The 16852-nt window shown below is 41.7% G+C and overlaps 2 protein-coding genes across 6 annotated transcripts in view; both read right to left on the bottom strand.

Annotated features, from left to right (window-relative positions):
• Positions 1-2645: 2645 nt before the first annotated feature.
• LOC109470001 lies at positions 2646-9700 on the bottom strand. 3 transcript variants are annotated; one of them, XM_019768777.1, is made up of 7 exons: positions 9096-9700; positions 8656-8809; positions 6314-6431; positions 5775-5876; positions 4932-5007; positions 4311-4378; positions 2646-3571 (listed from the first exon to the last, which is right to left on the bottom strand). In XM_019768777.1, exons 3-7 carry the CDS (start codon positions 6398-6400, stop codon positions 3530-3532), a joined length of 375 nt encoding a protein of 124 aa, XP_019624336.1. In that variant the 5' UTR covers positions 6401-6431; positions 8656-8809; positions 9096-9700; the 3' UTR covers positions 2646-3529. The 3 variants fall into 3 exon arrangements, with proteins under 3 accessions (XP_019624336.1, XP_019624338.1, XP_019624337.1); XM_019768779.1 differs by having other exon boundaries at positions 9281-9319; XM_019768778.1 differs by lacking the exon at positions 9096-9700 and having other exon boundaries at positions 8656-8837.
• A 993-nt stretch (positions 9701-10693) lies between these two features.
• The window catches only part of LOC109470008 (sarcolemmal membrane-associated protein-like), a 33347-nt gene continuing 27188 nt past the window's right edge, over positions 10694-16852 (bottom strand). For 2 of the 3 annotated variants that reach the window (XM_019768786.1, XM_019768789.1), the window contains 2 exons: positions 15690-15863; positions 10694-14145 (listed from right to left, as the gene is read on the bottom strand). In XM_019768786.1, the coding sequence (XP_019624345.1) occupies positions 14047-14145; positions 15690-15863 (273 nt within the window). In that variant the 3' untranslated portion in view covers positions 10694-14046. The remainder of the gene's footprint in view (positions 14146-15689; positions 15864-16852) is intronic. The other variant, XM_019768788.1, reaches the window with a different exon arrangement.

The raw sequence follows: 16852 nt of genomic DNA, 5'->3' as shown, positions 1-16852 counted from the left end.
GGAGAGTTTTACTCACATTGAACCTAGCTAGACAATTCTTAAAACCGAATTCCATGTGACCCCAATTATTATGATTAGTACTTATGGAAATCACTTAATTTGCCAATTTGTCAAAAATATGCAGTCGGCAACATTTACCAATGTCTTAAAACCTCATTTGCATGCAAAGAAGTTTTTTATTAGCAGAATATGTATGAATTTTTAGTAAGTCACCGAACAGTATATAGTGTATCAACCCCTGGCGCTATGCATCCTGGGAATAGGAAAAGGTGAGTAGAACTTCGATTATACCTGAGGCAAGATACGAACACTACAAATACATACATACACACACACACACATACACGCACGCACGCACGCACGCACACACACGCACGCACGCACGCACGCACGCACGCACGCACGCACACACACACACACACACTATTGTTCAGGCGTAGCTACAGATATTGAAGACACTTACCCTCGGTCCTACTCGGCTGATGTCTGAAGTCAAACTAACCAGTCGGACCGGTCCGGAACGGTTGACGTCACCTACAGAGAATCCTGGGCGGGTCTCCAAATCGGTAAATCAGCCGCACATGACTATCTTTAAGGCTGTCCTTGGGCTGTCTAAGGGGTTTAGCAGCACTCATTAAAATGTCGCTGGGAGATAGAAACAAAAACCAAGCTCACGGGTACGAACCTTTGTCTTAATTGTCACGCAGGTATCAATAATTAAACGAATCGAAGCTGGATAATAGAAACGTTTGTCTGTTTGGATACCGATTTACGGGGTTATCCTTGACACCATGACCAGACAGGCCAGGTCCTCCTGCGGCTGCGCGCTACCCTGTCCGCTGCACGATCTGGGCGACGCCGTGGAATGTCTGTGAAGAGAACTTGACAAAGGCCGTGTTTATGTGAAGTCACCCAAGGCGCTTTACATGTGGTTCACCCCGAAGCCGGTTTCAAGTGGCTCCATCTGAACGCTCCAAATCACATTGAAAGCGCCTCGATCCCAAACCACTTCTAGAGGTGGTTTCCAATCGGTTTTCCCGCATCGCGATTTGCTTCTAAACGCAATGTGATTTCAATGTAACTTCGCTTGGTCATGGATTACGGGGTGATATTTCTTTATTTATATGCAATACCAACTTTTACGTGGCAGCAACTTTAAAGAGCAGAAATGGTCAAATAATGTGTCCGTTCTAGGACGAGCTTCACCGCCTCTGGCGGGACCACGTCGCCATTCGGCCGAGATACGCTGGGAGGGGAGCATCAGCAAGCAGGTCGTTGACCTCTGACATTAATAACACGCTACCTTGCGTGTTTTCATCAAACAGCAATAAATGTAGCTCAAGCGAATTGTGATCGGACACGGTTTCAAAGGAATGTGTGGCACGTGGACCAGATGTAAGGAATGTGAGTTACCCGAATCGCGGTTTGGGTGACTTCACATAAACACGGCCAAAATCAGTCGTCTGAAATGTCGACCCAGGCGATCTGGGACTCCAGTACAGATTACTGACTGCCCATGAAAGTTAACGATCAATCCCTGGTGTGGAAGAGATGATATTTTTGCGATATGAGTAAAAATGATGAAATTTGGGGACAGATCTGGTTCTAATCAACGACGTTTTATCGTAAAACATCCTTGTTCTAATCGACTGGCCAGCCTAACAAAATGACAGTCAGAACATAAATAGCGGTCATACTATGATAGTATTGTATTGTATATCAATCAATAGTTCGTGCTTATAAACCTGCATTTCTCTTGCAGTCTCTTTGTGTCACAAACCTGGTGGCTATCTGTGGTACTGCAGCAGAGCGTCGATATCTCGTTTTCTGGACTTAACATGGTCATGATCTTTTAAGGGCTCTTGGGCTCCTGAAAAAGTGACCCCCTAGCGACTTTCCTGGAACTGCAGAGGACCATCTTGATTGAGAATTAGAGAATAACCGAAGGGTTGATGAGTCATTATATAGTGATTTTTTATATATATGCATTATCAACATACTCGGATGCTAATCATGCAAAACAGATTACAATTGGCATACTTAATGAGGAAATTTTACAAAGTCGCTGCATTCCACGATAGGACTTTAAAACTTGAGGCATAGCCGGAATTTCACACTTGCAATTTGGATGTTAGTCAATGGTGACCATCATGAAGCATTTTCATAATTAATGAGAAATAATCAATGAGAAATAACTAATGAGAATACCTTTTTTTTACTAAGATAATGACTTTCATACTTGTGTTACTAGTATTTGGGCAGAGAAGATCATGAACTGATCTAATTTATGCGAAAATGGATCTTATTTGCATTGTCAATGAGAAAGCTTTAGAATAGTAAAGGGGTCAAACATGTAGTTACAATCGCCATGGAATACGTAAGCTGACTAGTGAATCGTAAGATCTGCTAGGAGATTAGCTGACTGCCCGATGTAGCATCTGTGTCCATAATATCACCAGGGTCCATAATATCACCACCTTGAGAAATAGTGTGCTTAAAGATATTTTAACTGCAACATACCCTAGGTATGTACCCTAGGTATGTATATTTGATGTGTGAAGGAGTGCATACCAAAAATATGTTGCAGTTAAAATATCTTTAAGCACACTGTTTCTCAAGGTGGTGATATTATGGATCCTGGTGACATTATGGACACAGATGTTAACTATCGGGATATGCATATCTTACATAGCTGGCTGACTGGATCACTGCTGCATGATGTACAGGTTTGCTCAAACCGCTGGTGCCAGTCTGAGTCGCCCTGCTTCATAACAAGGAACAGTCTGATCAGACAAATTGTTCTATACCGTTTATTAGCTGTTGAGTTAGACCATTCAGTGACCAAAACTTTATTTTTGTCAGATCGCTCAGCGGCCCCCAAACTGACCCGAACAGTTACGTTTGCGTTCAATGGGAAACGCTCCGAGTGTTTTGAGCCTGGGTTTGGCGAATGTTTGGTCGTTCAATGATCTACTAGTATTCTCTGTGTAAATATAGGACATCACCACTACGGCCTGCATGCTCACATACAAGATCATACAAGCGTACTTGCCTTTTTTTACACGTGACAGTGATTACTACGCGTATGAACAACTATGCAGCCAGAAGGCAAGCCAGAGAAGCACAACAGGAACTGAGGGAGGTATACAACATACATGTAAATTTATCTGTTTCTGTTACGACAAGGATATAATAGGCCTAGTTAGTTTGAAATACATTTTTATTCTACTCTCTGTCATATGTGCTTCAGTTACAGCCGTGCACCTTGTAATGCTCGTAGTTTGAGTGTATGTAACAACATGTATGTAACAACATGTATGTAACAGTTCTACAAGTAGGCGTTAGTTGTAGGCGTTTCTATACCCGGTAAATGACAGTAGCTAGAGGCCGATAGAGGCGTTAGTTTATATCTGGACAGGACTGGTGAAGGGAATCATTGCGCGCAGGAAAGCCTCACGGTACGTCTGAACTGTTAAATACTAATGACACGTGGCTGTAGCTGCAGTAGAATGAGGCTGGTCTCTTCTGTCTAATCCTCATCCTCCTCCGCATCTTCATCACTGTCTTCCTCCTGTAACGTAAGGAAGGAATTCTACAAATTCTGGCATAAGACTTGATGTTTCCTTTTCAGTTATTTTCACTGAGTTCACAGTGACTGAATATGACTTGACCTCTGCAGTAGTGGCAAGATATTGGGCATTGTAGAATTTTACAACAGGCATTTCAAAACCTTAACTACGAGGTATAAAATTTACTGTTGTATCATAATAAACCATCTGCAGTTGCATGACACCACTAGCTGATGATTGCTTCACGTAAAATCTACTCCAGGGGTGTTTCCCTCGGGAATCACACATGTGAAAAAGGTTAGGGATATGTTGACTGTTCTGACATTTGATGTTGATTGCTTCAAAGTAGGGATTAATTTTTCATCTTCTTTGGGAATTAGCCACTAGATTTTCACGGGATGCAAGTTTCCCTACCTTACAAAACTCACGGGTCCTTTAGCACCCCTACATGCGGTCTTCCAGACCGTCACGTGTCGTCACCATTAATCTCCAAGCAGATTCGGCGGGGGCTTTATGTCAGCCGCCTGTATCCATTGGTCATCTGTGTCCAACGTTCGCCCCACGAATATGCCGCAAACGGAAGGCTTCAAACCTTTCAAATCTAATCACTCTGACACATTTCGGCTGATTTGGCGAACGTTGGATACAGGCGACCAATGGATACAGGCGGCGGACATATTAGATATCTAGGCTCCAGAGCACCTGACTACATGTATGGACATCATAGGCACGAACTCTTACCTTCTGAAGTTGTTTGAAGAGCCTCTTCGCCAATGTCTTGAATTCGTCCTTAGATATCTTCTCATCCCCTTAAATTACATTCAAAAAGGATTTTAAGAATATTATTTATCATGTCACGTGCATAGGAATACTCAGTCGGCTGTTCCAAGAACAGGGTGTACCAGGGTGTTGCACTTGCCCAATTTTTCAAGTTTCCAAATTTTTTACTTTCAGTAAAGAACCTTGTAATACAAGTGATATCATGCATGATGCTTTTTAAATTTTTGGATAGCGATGAGCGGTTTTAAAGTTATGCTCCTTCAAACGTGAGTGAATTGCTTTACAATGGTATATGGACACTACAGGACACTACAGATCATTTGGCATACAACAAAACTCGTTGTATTCTCCAATGATTTGTTTCAAATGTGAAATGAGTTACAGAACTAAAAGGAGGGTACAATTTTTTTTTAATTACAACGTTCGTAACGCACTGGGGCGCTTCTGAAATATCATGCAATTGACTCAACTTATTGTGTAAAGAAACGACCAGAAAATTTAGTTGAACATTGCTCCAAGTTCCACGGTAATAGCTGGTGTCACATGCCCCATGTCTGCGGGAACACGTGAAAGAACCCTCACCGTCAGTGTCGAGTTTCCCGAAGAACTTCTCAAACTTTTTCTCGGGGATCGCTCTCTCGTCCTCCCCGGCACCGATCTGAGAAACGAAATCACCACATAAAAACATCTGATTCAGTAGTTGACCTGTTTCTCTTGAAACGTCATGTGCTGTGGAAGAATGCGTAATTGCATGCCTAAACAATAACGCATGAACTGTCACAGAGCAAAAGAACTTCGAATTCAGTCTGCACCAGACTCCTTTGCAGGCCGAATAAATAGTAGAGATCGGCGTAAAAACGAATGTAATTGGCCACGGGAGCCAGCCGGCCAGCGTGCTTGGATCTCCGGCTGACTCCTCTGGCCAGTTACATTCGTTTTTACGCCGATTTCTACTATTTATTCAGCCTGCAAAGGAGTCTGGTGCAGACTAAAAGAACTTGTGCAAAGGAAAACACGACGACTCTAAAACACCGTTTCTTAACATTAACAAAATATTACCTTTCAAATGCCACCTTGATACATGAAGAATAAATTGTGGTGGCGACTTTGGACTACACTCCCAATTTCGCTTATTGTTTGGCTCTATAATTCAGATACTATTAGGTTGTCAATGCGCTATGAACTCACTACCATAGCATTTCGACAACATGGTTTAAGTTCCTAATCACCTCTCAACACGTTTACCCCATCCTCCCAATTTCACCTCTCCCCCATGCACGTGACTTGACTGCTGGGTAATAGACCTTTCTACTTTTGTCTGGGTGACAAGAAAGCTCGTCATTACGCCAAGCATTTGTACACGAGGAGGTATGCTATCCTTCATTGCCCTGTTTGCTAAGTCCTGTAGTGTGCAGAAGTTGTTACCAGGGAGTTGAGCGCAGACAACAGTTCTGCCTTCTCCAGGAAGCCGCTCCCGTCCGTGTCCAGTTCTGAGAACGCCTTGTCTGCCGCCTGCTCAAACGTGTCCTGATGACCAGACAGAAGAACACACATGGGGACTACACAGTTATCACTGGAATTTTATGTCATGTAATAGTTGATCAAATTGAAACAAATATTCTTTACCCGTAGTGACAAAAAAGAGTTGATTTTTTAAAATAATTTCCAACATGTAATCACAAGACGTGGTGACGGCACACTCAAGAGTTGATTAACATTGACTATAATACTAGTAGATTATTCCACTTATTGTCGCGTACTTTATTGTAAACTGCACGCACGATCAGTGTGAGCTGTCATTGCAGATCGTACAGTCAATAAAACCGTCCGTTCAAGTATCAGACGGATCTGTACTAGTGGGACGCGCAGATATCGTTGACTGGTCACGTAGAAAACTGCTAACTACTACTACTACTACTACTACTACTACTAGACACGTCCCCCACAGGCCGCACCACTCTCACCTCCCCCTGCATCAGACCTTTGATGGCGGACCGAACTTGTTTCATCGCCATCTTCCTCTGCTTTCCCTTCTCGTTCTTGGGTGGCATCGTGATATGCTGGTGACTTTGGTGACTGGAACTTGAAAGGAACAAGAAAGCAAACAAACAAATGTTGTAAATGTAAGTTTTTACAGCTAGCAGTGTGCAGTGTGGGCATAATGGATGAAGACAATGGCGATGTCGGACATAAATATATGGACATATGGACAACTACCGTTAATTTCTTATGTCGATGGTCACAAGCTAAGCATGTTGGGTTTGACTTCGATTTTGGTCAGCAGTAGGGGACGAAAACCCTAATTTTCCATCATGCGCAGGTTCTGTGATGCATACATAATAGGAAAATAGCACCCCAACTCACGTAAGTGTACGTAATCAGCCGACCTTTCGCGGAATCCACTTGTTCTATCTAGCTACGTGTGTTTTGTACATTTGTATAACGATATCATTTTCACTAGTAGTGATTCAGTACTCGGTCACTACCCCTGCATTCCCGGCACGATGAACTTTTTAGGAATAAACGTAGTTTAATAAACAAACAAACAAACAAACAAACAAACAAACAAACGCAGGGAGATGAGCACACAAAGGCGGCCAATTGTTGAAAAGACATCAAAAGATGACTTTTTTCATTTCTCAGTAAATTATTCCTGTGGCCTAGCCTTTGTCATGTACACTGTATTCAGCCATTAGCACGGTTCATTCGTTTTTCTTGTACGTGCGACTAGCTAGTGGGTACTTTATCGTACTGTGAAGTAGTGTGCATCTTTTACTCCCGAAAATTCTGTTGGAAAAAGCCTCCTCCCGGCTTATAACTGATCCTTTAAGACAAGATTTGATCTTGATAGAAGAGAGACATACGTTTGTACTTAGCAATTGGTGGCTTCTTTAAATAGGAAAGATCTTTCGTTAAAGCAGTTTATTGAGATTTGTGTGTTTATGGTGCAGTTCTAGGACTGATGAGTCAGCAGGAGTGTCCCGGATATTCGAATTATCACAACCTTGACTTTATATCAAATTTATACCAATACATATAAACTATATGACGCTATATGATTCAGACGCGTTTGGCATGCACAGAGTGCGCCGCTTTCGAAAACCGTTCCAATATCGGAGGTTGGAATTGATGATGCAATTTTTTGTTTAAGGATACCAAATTTTGTCACATTTTGCGTTGAAATGTGTATTTTCTTGGGTTAGTCTGGCATAAATGGAATGTGTATTCCGCTACCCTGGGTGTCCTGGTAGCGTGAGAGATACGGAATACGTGTCAAGTATTCTATATTTACACAATTGAGATTGGCTGATTTAGAATTCCACTTGACATGCTCATAAATCATAAATGTGCATTGCTGACGTGCCGCCCAGGTGGGTGACCTTTCCTATCTGCGGTGCCGTGCGGGGGACTGCCCCGCCCAGCCCGTCTCCTCTCCCCGCACACAACTCCGTACCGCATGACGAGGCGGTTTGTACATGCCCGTGCCCTCCCCCAGATCGATATCTTGGAAGGTCAACAATACAGGAAGGCTCCTCAGCGGTTTAAAAGGTGGAAAATGTCAGTGGCAGACGTCCGACATGTAAATTAACGACTTGGGATTGAATGGAGCCAAACAGCGTAACAAATTAGTGGATTTCCGCATTTTACCTTGATGTTGCGACAATGTGGTGTACAGGAGTGGAAGCGTTATATAATATAAAGAAATATGATTCATCCTTAGTCTATATGCACATCATAAGAAATGAGATTTTACATAGCTGTAATTGTGATGATGGATGTTTTCAAACTGTTCCATCTCTCCAGTCTTATTAGGAGCGTATAAAATCGAACTGGCTCTAAATTGGGAGCACACGTGGAGCAGGGAGCAAGTGCCTTTAAGATGAATATAAAACTACTCACTAATACGTGGGGAAATATTACCAACTGTCATGGCATGTTGTGTGTGTTGTCGTGTGGAGATGTTTGTGGAGATGTGTGTGGAGTGTGTGTTGTTTGTGGAGATGTGTGTGGATTTTGTGTGTAGTGTGTGGAGATTTGTGTGGAAATGTGTGTGGAGATGTGTGTTGTGTGTAGAGATGTGTGTGTAGATGTGTGTTGTGTTTGGAGATGTGTGTGGTGATTTGTGTTGTGTCTGAAGGTGTGTGTCGTGTGTGGAGATGTGCGTCGTGTGTGTGTAGATGTGTGGTGTGTGTGGAGATGTGTGTTGTGTGTGGAGATGTGTGTTGTGTGTGTAGATGTGTGTTGTGTGTGTGTAGATGTGTGTTGTGCGTGTAGATGTGCGTGTAGATGTGTGTGCAGAACTCACCGCCGTGCTTCTCCTTCCCAGAGCTGTTCAGGACTGGCTGGTCTCCAGTATTAGACAGAGCGGTGTGTGTGTGGGCGTGGCCGTGATTCTGATGGTCCCGGGCGCACGTGCCGGGCGAGGCCAAGTCAATATACCGCAATTCTCTTTATGTTCACTGTAGCAAAAGTTAACGGTCTGAGAACAACGGGCATGTTCATGGAACTATATATTCATGGTGGCAACAGGTGTAGGAATATGAAAGTCCAGGAATGATTGGTTTTCTGTAATGATAAGTTCACTGTACAGAGGTGACAGTGAAAAGTCACTGAAAACAGTAAGCATAACAGTACCGTTAAAAAAATCAGAAATTACAGTAATGTGTCCGCTACCAGGGCCATGGCGGGGTTTCCAATATCGATAGTTCATGGAAGTGAGCTCGCGTGACACATTTACTATTTTACCTGGTTCCCGGACAACTGCTTGTCTACTGGGACGCGCAGATATTGTTTACAGTTCAGTATGTTCCATCGTCCTATAGAGGATGACGCTAAAAATGATGTTTCAATGGTCAAAGAATCAAATTCAACCTCGTGTCCTCTCGAATTGTACCGAAAACATTTCAACAGAAAACGTTTTCACCACCTACAGTCTTCAGATTGCGGATAACTCTGGGGCGCCAAACCCTGGATTCCGTCCGACACACCGCCGGTACGGGAGCTGAGACGGAAGAATGATGTCAGCGTGCGGCATGATTGGCTTGTTACGTACGCCAAGACGGTTATGGTAGCGTTTGTATCTATGTAAGTGGGTGTGTATGTGGTTTAACACGATACCTCAAGACACTTTGGGTGGATTGTCATGAAACTTGGTAGGCGGGTAGGTCATGACCTCGAAATGATGATATTTTGGGCCCCTGGCGGCTTGTCATGGTACATGTATGTCAGCGGAAAATCGGTGTTGATATCTCGTGATCCGGACATGCTAGGGTCACGAAATTTGGATGGTAAAAATCTTTAGAAATCTTTGAGGGACGACATCAAGAACCGGTTGACGAATCGTCAGGATTTTTGACATAATTAGATAATAATTAGATACTAGTAATAATGCACAACACGAGCTAATTTGCATAATTAAAGAGGACATTCTATAGATCTGCTGCATAATAATTCTTGATTACTAAACGAAAGTCCGTTGATTATGTAAATGAATACCAATCAATTTGGCAATTTGCTATAATTCCGTTGGTAACTGCCGGGAATTTTATGAAGTGAGATTGAGTATCATTAAACATAATTTTCTCAACTCACGACCTTATTTGCATAATTGTGTATAGTGAACGAGCCCGGGGATCACAGAAAGTAGAGCAGGTTTTCCCAGAGACTTGCGATCTCATTGCGACCTCATTACAGACCACAACGAGGCTTCAACCAAATCATGACAGTGCCATGCAAACAGTAACCTACATGTACATGTACCTGCAACCACCGTCGCCATGGCAATGTATGTTTTCATTGTCAGTCTTGTTCATTTTGGCGTCGGGTGGCGTAGTGGTAGATCATTCGACTGTGAACCGGGAGACCCGGGCTCGATTCCGAGTCGTACCCGGGACATATCTTGACATGCGCCCGACGTTGTGCCCTTGCATGGGAAAGGCACTGGTGGATGCAACAGGCACTTTACACAACCTTCCTCACTCCACCCAGGTGTGAATGGGTACCTACACGTAACTTCGGTTGGGGAAAGTCGTATTGAGGTCACCTTGTGGCGCCGAATGGCAGCCGCACAGACCCTTGCGGCAGTTCCACAAAAATGTGGAACAAATATGTATCATGTGTATTATTATGTGTATGTTATAGTATCATCTGATTGTAAACCCTGCATCAATTCAGCACTACAAAGCTGCGATTGCACGGGTGATGTTTGGCCAATAAACCATTTATTATTACTATTATGTTTTTATTTTGGCTGTATTATTTGCTGTGACTGGAATTCTGATGTTTTCTTGATGTCAGAATTCAGTGCCTAATGAAGTTACTGCAGCCAAATGCCTGAATCCTGGTTTAACAGTTTTATTCATGATAATCAGAAATTAAAGTGCAGAAGGTAACGTTACATCATCACACATCAAGTTCCTACCATAGCAGATAATATATTCCAACATTTATAGCCTATTTATTGGGGGAACTACAACAGAAACAGATAACATTTCCAAGAAATTGAAGTTCTTTACAGCAGAGAATGTACAAAGTTACAACTGTGAGCACCCCACAGTATAATACAACAACATTACCACATATAGAACATAACCAATCTACAAATCAAACAAATCCATAGACCCATGGTGCACCTTGGGCTAACATACATGTATCTGCTGTTAATTCTATAGATTATTGCAGGTGCATTGTAATCCCTCAGTATAGCAAATATAGGCAACAGCTTTCAGAAATTACAGGGAAGTATTTACAGTGGAGGTTTGCTAGGATATCAATAGATACTAATATGTAAGCTAAAAAGGTATAATCATATTGTGTACAAAATGGTAGTTGTAACTATACAAATGTGAGAGTCCCTGATAGCTGGTGTCTGACTATATATAACCCTCACTGGACATTTGTGTGTTCCTTATGTTCACCTGCACACTACGTAACTTCACATGTCCACTACTGACAATACAGCAGGTCAGACTGGACAGGTGGGACACACACTAAGTCTTGTAAATATACCCATTTGTCTATACCTGCACGTGTCCTCTGACATGGCAATGTGGAACATGTTCAGACAAGTGGTTGATAGAGAGAAGAAAGATGGAGTTTCAATCAGAGGATGTTGAGCATGAAAGAAGTAATTTTGTAGAACTTCCCTCCTAAACCTTCCCAGTGGACCATGCTGCATACTGGTACACATCTGTGAAGTAAACGTCAGCCTGAAAACTTTGAAAACTTGTTGTACAGTAGGACTAGTCCATTTATGCCAAGGCAATTTATAAAATAACAGGAACATGCTGTTACATGTATTAATGGCTTCACTAAATTGTACATTAATTTTGAATATATTTTACAGCCAACATGCATTTCCTGTACAGATTTACTACAACAAAGACAACACCAACAAAACAGGACAAAAATCCATTTAACTCAATATTTACAGCAACTCTTTGCAGGTTCCACAGAATGAACGAATAATATCGATTAGAAAATTGTAAGTAAACATCCCCAGTCCAAAAGAACATCCTAATATCCAATGAAAGCTACATGATATTGTATAGTGAAACAGTGTTACAGCTAGATATGATACGAAAAGGACTTTGGTTAAAGCAAAACTTGAGTAAACCCCAAAATGGTCAAGTTTTAGCACTGTTTAAGAAAGACTTAGTCATTGTTTTCCAGTACTTAAACTGTTTTTTTTCTATCAATGCATTAAAAGTAGGGAAGCTACATTGTATTTGCATTGTTTGAACACTCAGTTAACCAGCCTGGTATGTTGACTTCATGACTTGTTAATTTGGTAGTGTTTGGGTCTATCATAGGAACTTTAATTTCTATAATTTTGTCTGCTCCATTTCTTTTGCAAACATCCAAGAACCAAACTCAGACCAGTGTGGACTGAATACATTTGTACAATCATTTTGACTCTAACCCAAAACATCAATGCTCTCCATCCAAAATTTTGTGTGTGATTATATGCGCCATGCAAAAGTTTTAGAATGTATTTGATTATTTTGGGAAGAACTATTCCACAATACTGGTTAAGTACTGGGAAGGCAAAGTTGTTATTCTTAAAGTCGTTAAGCATAAAACTGTACCAAAATTCAATGTATACACAGAATGCTGAACGTGTAACCTGCAAACCTGTCACAGTCAGAATGTGTTCAACTGTTAAAACATCAGCATCTAAAATCACCCAAGTGATAAAGTAACATCCCAGGACTGGTGGACTGTCCACTACACCCAGGACAGGCTGGACCACAACACATCGCTCTGTCCTGTGTAAAGACGTCTCAATGCTGCGAACAATATTGCAGAATATGATGTGTAAAGTGGGTCTTATTGATGCACATTTGTAAGACTGTGGGTTCGTCCACTTATGTTCCTCTTGTTAACCACTTGCATATAACACCTACAACACACTACAAAATTCTTTTTAAAACTTCAGTTAACAATTATTCATTTGCAGTTTCTTACAACCATGGGAATAGTTCCAACAATTGTGAGCTGGACAAATAGTTGACATTGCCACTGTGAAAGTCACCAAATCGTGGATGAGATTCTGAATATTGTTCAGAAGTAGCAGGAATTCCAGCCATGAATGCCTGTATCTGCTCTGTACAGATTGGAGGTAAAACGTAGCCGGTATGGTACCGGTGTTCACAGCTGGATTTTAGGCTTGTTCAGATTAGGGAACTTACTTCATGGTCACCACTTTAATGTTCCATGTGTGGAACTGCTTTATCTGTACTATGCTAAATACAACATTGTAAAGATAGGAGGGTAAGAGACAAGGCAAGAACTGGCCATGAGACAGGCTACTGTAAGGAGACTTTCCTTTGTGCCCTACATGTACTTGTGAATAATTTGTAAAATTTTACATTACATGCTTTCTTGATGTTGGTAAAAATACTTATCATCTCTCTGGGTACCATCTGAATTTTGGCTGCAAGCTACATGTACATTGCAAAGTTACTCTTCACACCCTAACATGTTACAGTAATGTAGAACAGCAGGATACCTTAGATACTACCATTGACTTTCTTCCCATCTAGATGACACAAGGTAAGAGAAAGTAAAACAGTATATACAGATACACATACAGTTTGGCTCATCCTGAGACTTGATAGAACTCAAGTTCAGTCAACCATTGGAAAATTTTAAATTACAATGTTAAATATCCATGAAAATAGAGGGGACAGGTGTACATTTTGTACATGTGTACTTGGTAAGCTGCTTTAGATTGTGTTCAACTTAGGGATTCCAAAGCATTTCTGACCGTGGACTCGAAAAAATAGGAACACCCCTGGCTCTTATGCAACATAGGTACAACTACTGTACATGTGTATAGTATTGTAACTAAGCCACGATAATAGAAAAGTTCAGTAAAATGTCCTTCCTTTGCTGGTACCCAATTTTCCATTACAAAATACCCCTTAAAACAGTGGAAGAGTCCAAAACAACTGACATATTTCAGCTGCTGGATTGACTTCCATGAACATGTACTGAATCATGTAGTACACACTGCACCTGTACCTGCCATCTGATGGGACAGAGTGGGGAATTGGAAGGGAAGTTCATTCAAGTTTGGACAATGCCTGTTGACTGAATGATAAGTTTACATAAGTTTACAATTTTCCCTAAGTTGAAATGTGACAAGAACAAAGCAGTGCTCTGACTTAGGAGCTGTCTGTGACATGGCTGGTCTTCACAGTTCACCAGACAAGAGGGACAGCAGGGCTGGGAACAGCACAAACAGCACGGCCAGCACCAGGACCCCCATCGGCACCAGACACAGGTACATCAACTGGGGACAGCAGAGACACAGTCAGTTAACATTCCTCAATTCCAGACTCATTCTTAAGCTGTTCAATTTGATACATAGACACATACAAACACATGAATATGGCAGTTAACATACCAGTTAAAGGCAGGGAGAAGGGAAAGATGGCAGCACACTGTACAGTACCAGTACCGCTTAAACAATATGCCTAATGCCGTGCATACATGTAGAATAGGAGCTGAAACGGACTAACAGAATAAAACCACACTGGAGTTACAACTTAATGAGTGCTTCACTTGGTAAAGAGAGTGTAGTTAATGAATTTTCACACAAGAATGGGCAGGCAGCAATAGAAGAAGGCTTGAAGGATGAAGGAATGGTCAAACTTCTCGATTTAGATTATGAATATGATTGTGTAATATGTATAAAATGCAAAGGACTAAATTAGAGTGAAGTCCAAAGAATCATCGACCAATAGTAGGAATTCACCATAACATATAGAAAAAGTGTCCTTTGAATACAGGTTTGGTTACAGGGTCTTCCTTAACCTTCTCCATGTTGAGGCCATGCCAATTTGATTTGTTGCTTCTCGGATTGCCCTGTCCATTTTTTTTCTGATTTGCAAAAAAAAATTTTTTTTGTTGGTTCTAAATTAACTGCAAAATGTGCAATGAAAGATATATTTTGGCCCCAACGGTTGAAGAAAGTCCTTTTCTTCATAGTTCTTAAAGTTTTTCAATGTAACAATGCAATTTTGTTTAATTAAAAGTTCAAAACCAGCCTGGTTTGTTTACTCCATGGCTCATATTGTAACATTTCCGGCTATCATGGGGTGTTGGCCTGTTTTTTTTTTGTTTTATTTCGCCCTGTCGCTTCATATTTTTTCTGAAAAAATTCGAGAAACAACAAATTAAATTGGTGTGGCCTAATGATGTACAGTCATGATCAAAGTTAGCAGGTACTACAAATGTAGTTGCCACAATAACCAACTAGCACTACAGCTTGGTGTTACTTCGTCAAGAAGACCAACTTGTCAATTAAGGGTAATCTACATGTGAAGCAGCTTTGAATGGTACTGCAGCAGACTTTGTCAGTAATTTGGGCTGGGAATACAAAGTTCAAGTTCAATTATGGGCATTCTAGAGGCTTTCTATGGTACTGCATCAGCACTTCTAGGTCTGATACATGCATGTAGCCCCAGGAATCTAGATCAAGGTACTTGAGGTGCTAAAATTAGCTCACACTATACTCCAGCACAGAATTATTAAACTCCCCTTCTCAGAAGTAACAATTTGGAAGAAAGTCTGGAGGAGAGAATGTTATGAAAATCGCATGGAGTCAACTAGTACATGTACTCCCCAGAAGTCCTACACAAATGTACTAGTCTACCATACCATTTCCATTGTACCTGTATGTTGGAAAGTCACTTCTGCTGTGTTAGTTTGGGTGTCTGTTGTCAGTGACAAAGAAGATATCACAAAAACACACTCCGCAGCTGTTAGTCCTAAGTGTTAGCTCAGTGCTACAGCCAAGCAGCAAAATCTGCACTGAAATTTGAAACAAATTACCCCATGTACGACGCCACGGTCTACACCCAGGCCACTCACATTTCTGCTCCTGGTGGCGACCATCTTGTACTCAACCTTCAGGTTCCTGATGTCCTCCTTCAGCTGCTCTGTCTCCCGCTGGCTGTTCTTCAGTCTCTCCTGGAGAAGTTCCACCTCAGCCCTGGCAGAGCCACACTGTAATGTCAGCAGAACACACCTTCTTACTCACACTGAACTTCCAGTCCCACAAATAACAACATCAGTACTGAGAATGTATGACAATGTATGTACATGTATGTACTAGCAGTGTTCAAAATACTTGAATGTCCGCATTTTGCAGAGAGGTTTCAAGATTGCAGAAGAAAAAAATCTACAATCTGCAATTTTGCAAATTGGAAAAATCAGACACACAAACAAACTACATGTAGCGGTGCTGTAAATAAACTGAACCCTGTGCCACACTACATGTACATGTAACCTGGTGGCATTTTACGCCACACCGACTTAATTCTATGGATGACATCCTCTGAAGACCTCCAAACTAGCGCGCACGGGCGAATAAAATGCATATGCTACTAAACCACAGAAATACAAAGCTGCTATCGTGAATTTGTGGCACTACATAGCGACGTACATTGTATACGACAAGCCAGCACATGCTGGCCTTTTGCAGAATTTATGAGTCGGCACTGTATGTATGTACGGAGTTCTTGAGTCATGGAGTTTTGGTATAGCCTGGGTGCTGTCCTCCAGAGTTACAACCGGCTCCGTACTGTCGCTAACTACCATGAACAACCCTAGCCTAGAGCCAGGCCAGAGACTGTACATGTGCTGTGTTAGGCAAATTCAATGCAGCACAAAAATCAAACATGTCTCCCAAGAAGAGAATTATTTCTTTGGTACAACAGGCTGACATAAACACCAAAAGAACAGCTGAGGATGATTTTGTCATGTATTGGGAAAACTGACAGCCAGTAAACTTAGTTACAGTTTGCCTGCTGCGGCGGGCACATCAAGCTTTCAGTGAAGGTCACATGACATGTACATGACACGTACAAATAGCACGTCAACAGTACGCACTGCAACTGCGCGAAACCCGTAATGTATTGTACATAGCACTTCGGCAGAACGTCTCATATAAGGTCGTATTTGCGCATACAAGGAAAACATCTCGTCTGCAGTTT

The sequence above is a fragment of the Branchiostoma belcheri genome, unplaced genomic scaffold (genome assembly GCF_001625305.1).
Source record: "Branchiostoma belcheri isolate BF01 breed outbred unplaced genomic scaffold, Haploidv18h27 scaffold215, whole genome shotgun sequence".
Lineage (NCBI taxonomy): Eukaryota > Metazoa > Chordata > Leptocardii > Amphioxiformes > Branchiostomatidae > Branchiostoma > Branchiostoma belcheri.
This window is presented reverse-complemented; position numbering and strand designations above follow the sequence as displayed.

Coding starts and splice junctions, on each gene's coding strand:
- LOC109470001 (XM_019768777.1), bottom strand. CDS start 6,400: ATGCCACCCAAGAACGAGAAGGGAAAGCAGAGGAAGATGGCGATGAAA. Junction 4,379..4,931: donor CGGGAAACTCGACACTGACG/GTGAGGGTTCTT, acceptor ATGTAATTTAAG/GGGATGAGAAGATATCTAAG. Junction 3,572..4,310: donor TCTTCAAACAACTTCAGAAG/GTAAGAGTTCGT, acceptor CTTACGTTACAG/GAGGAAGACAGTGATGAAGA.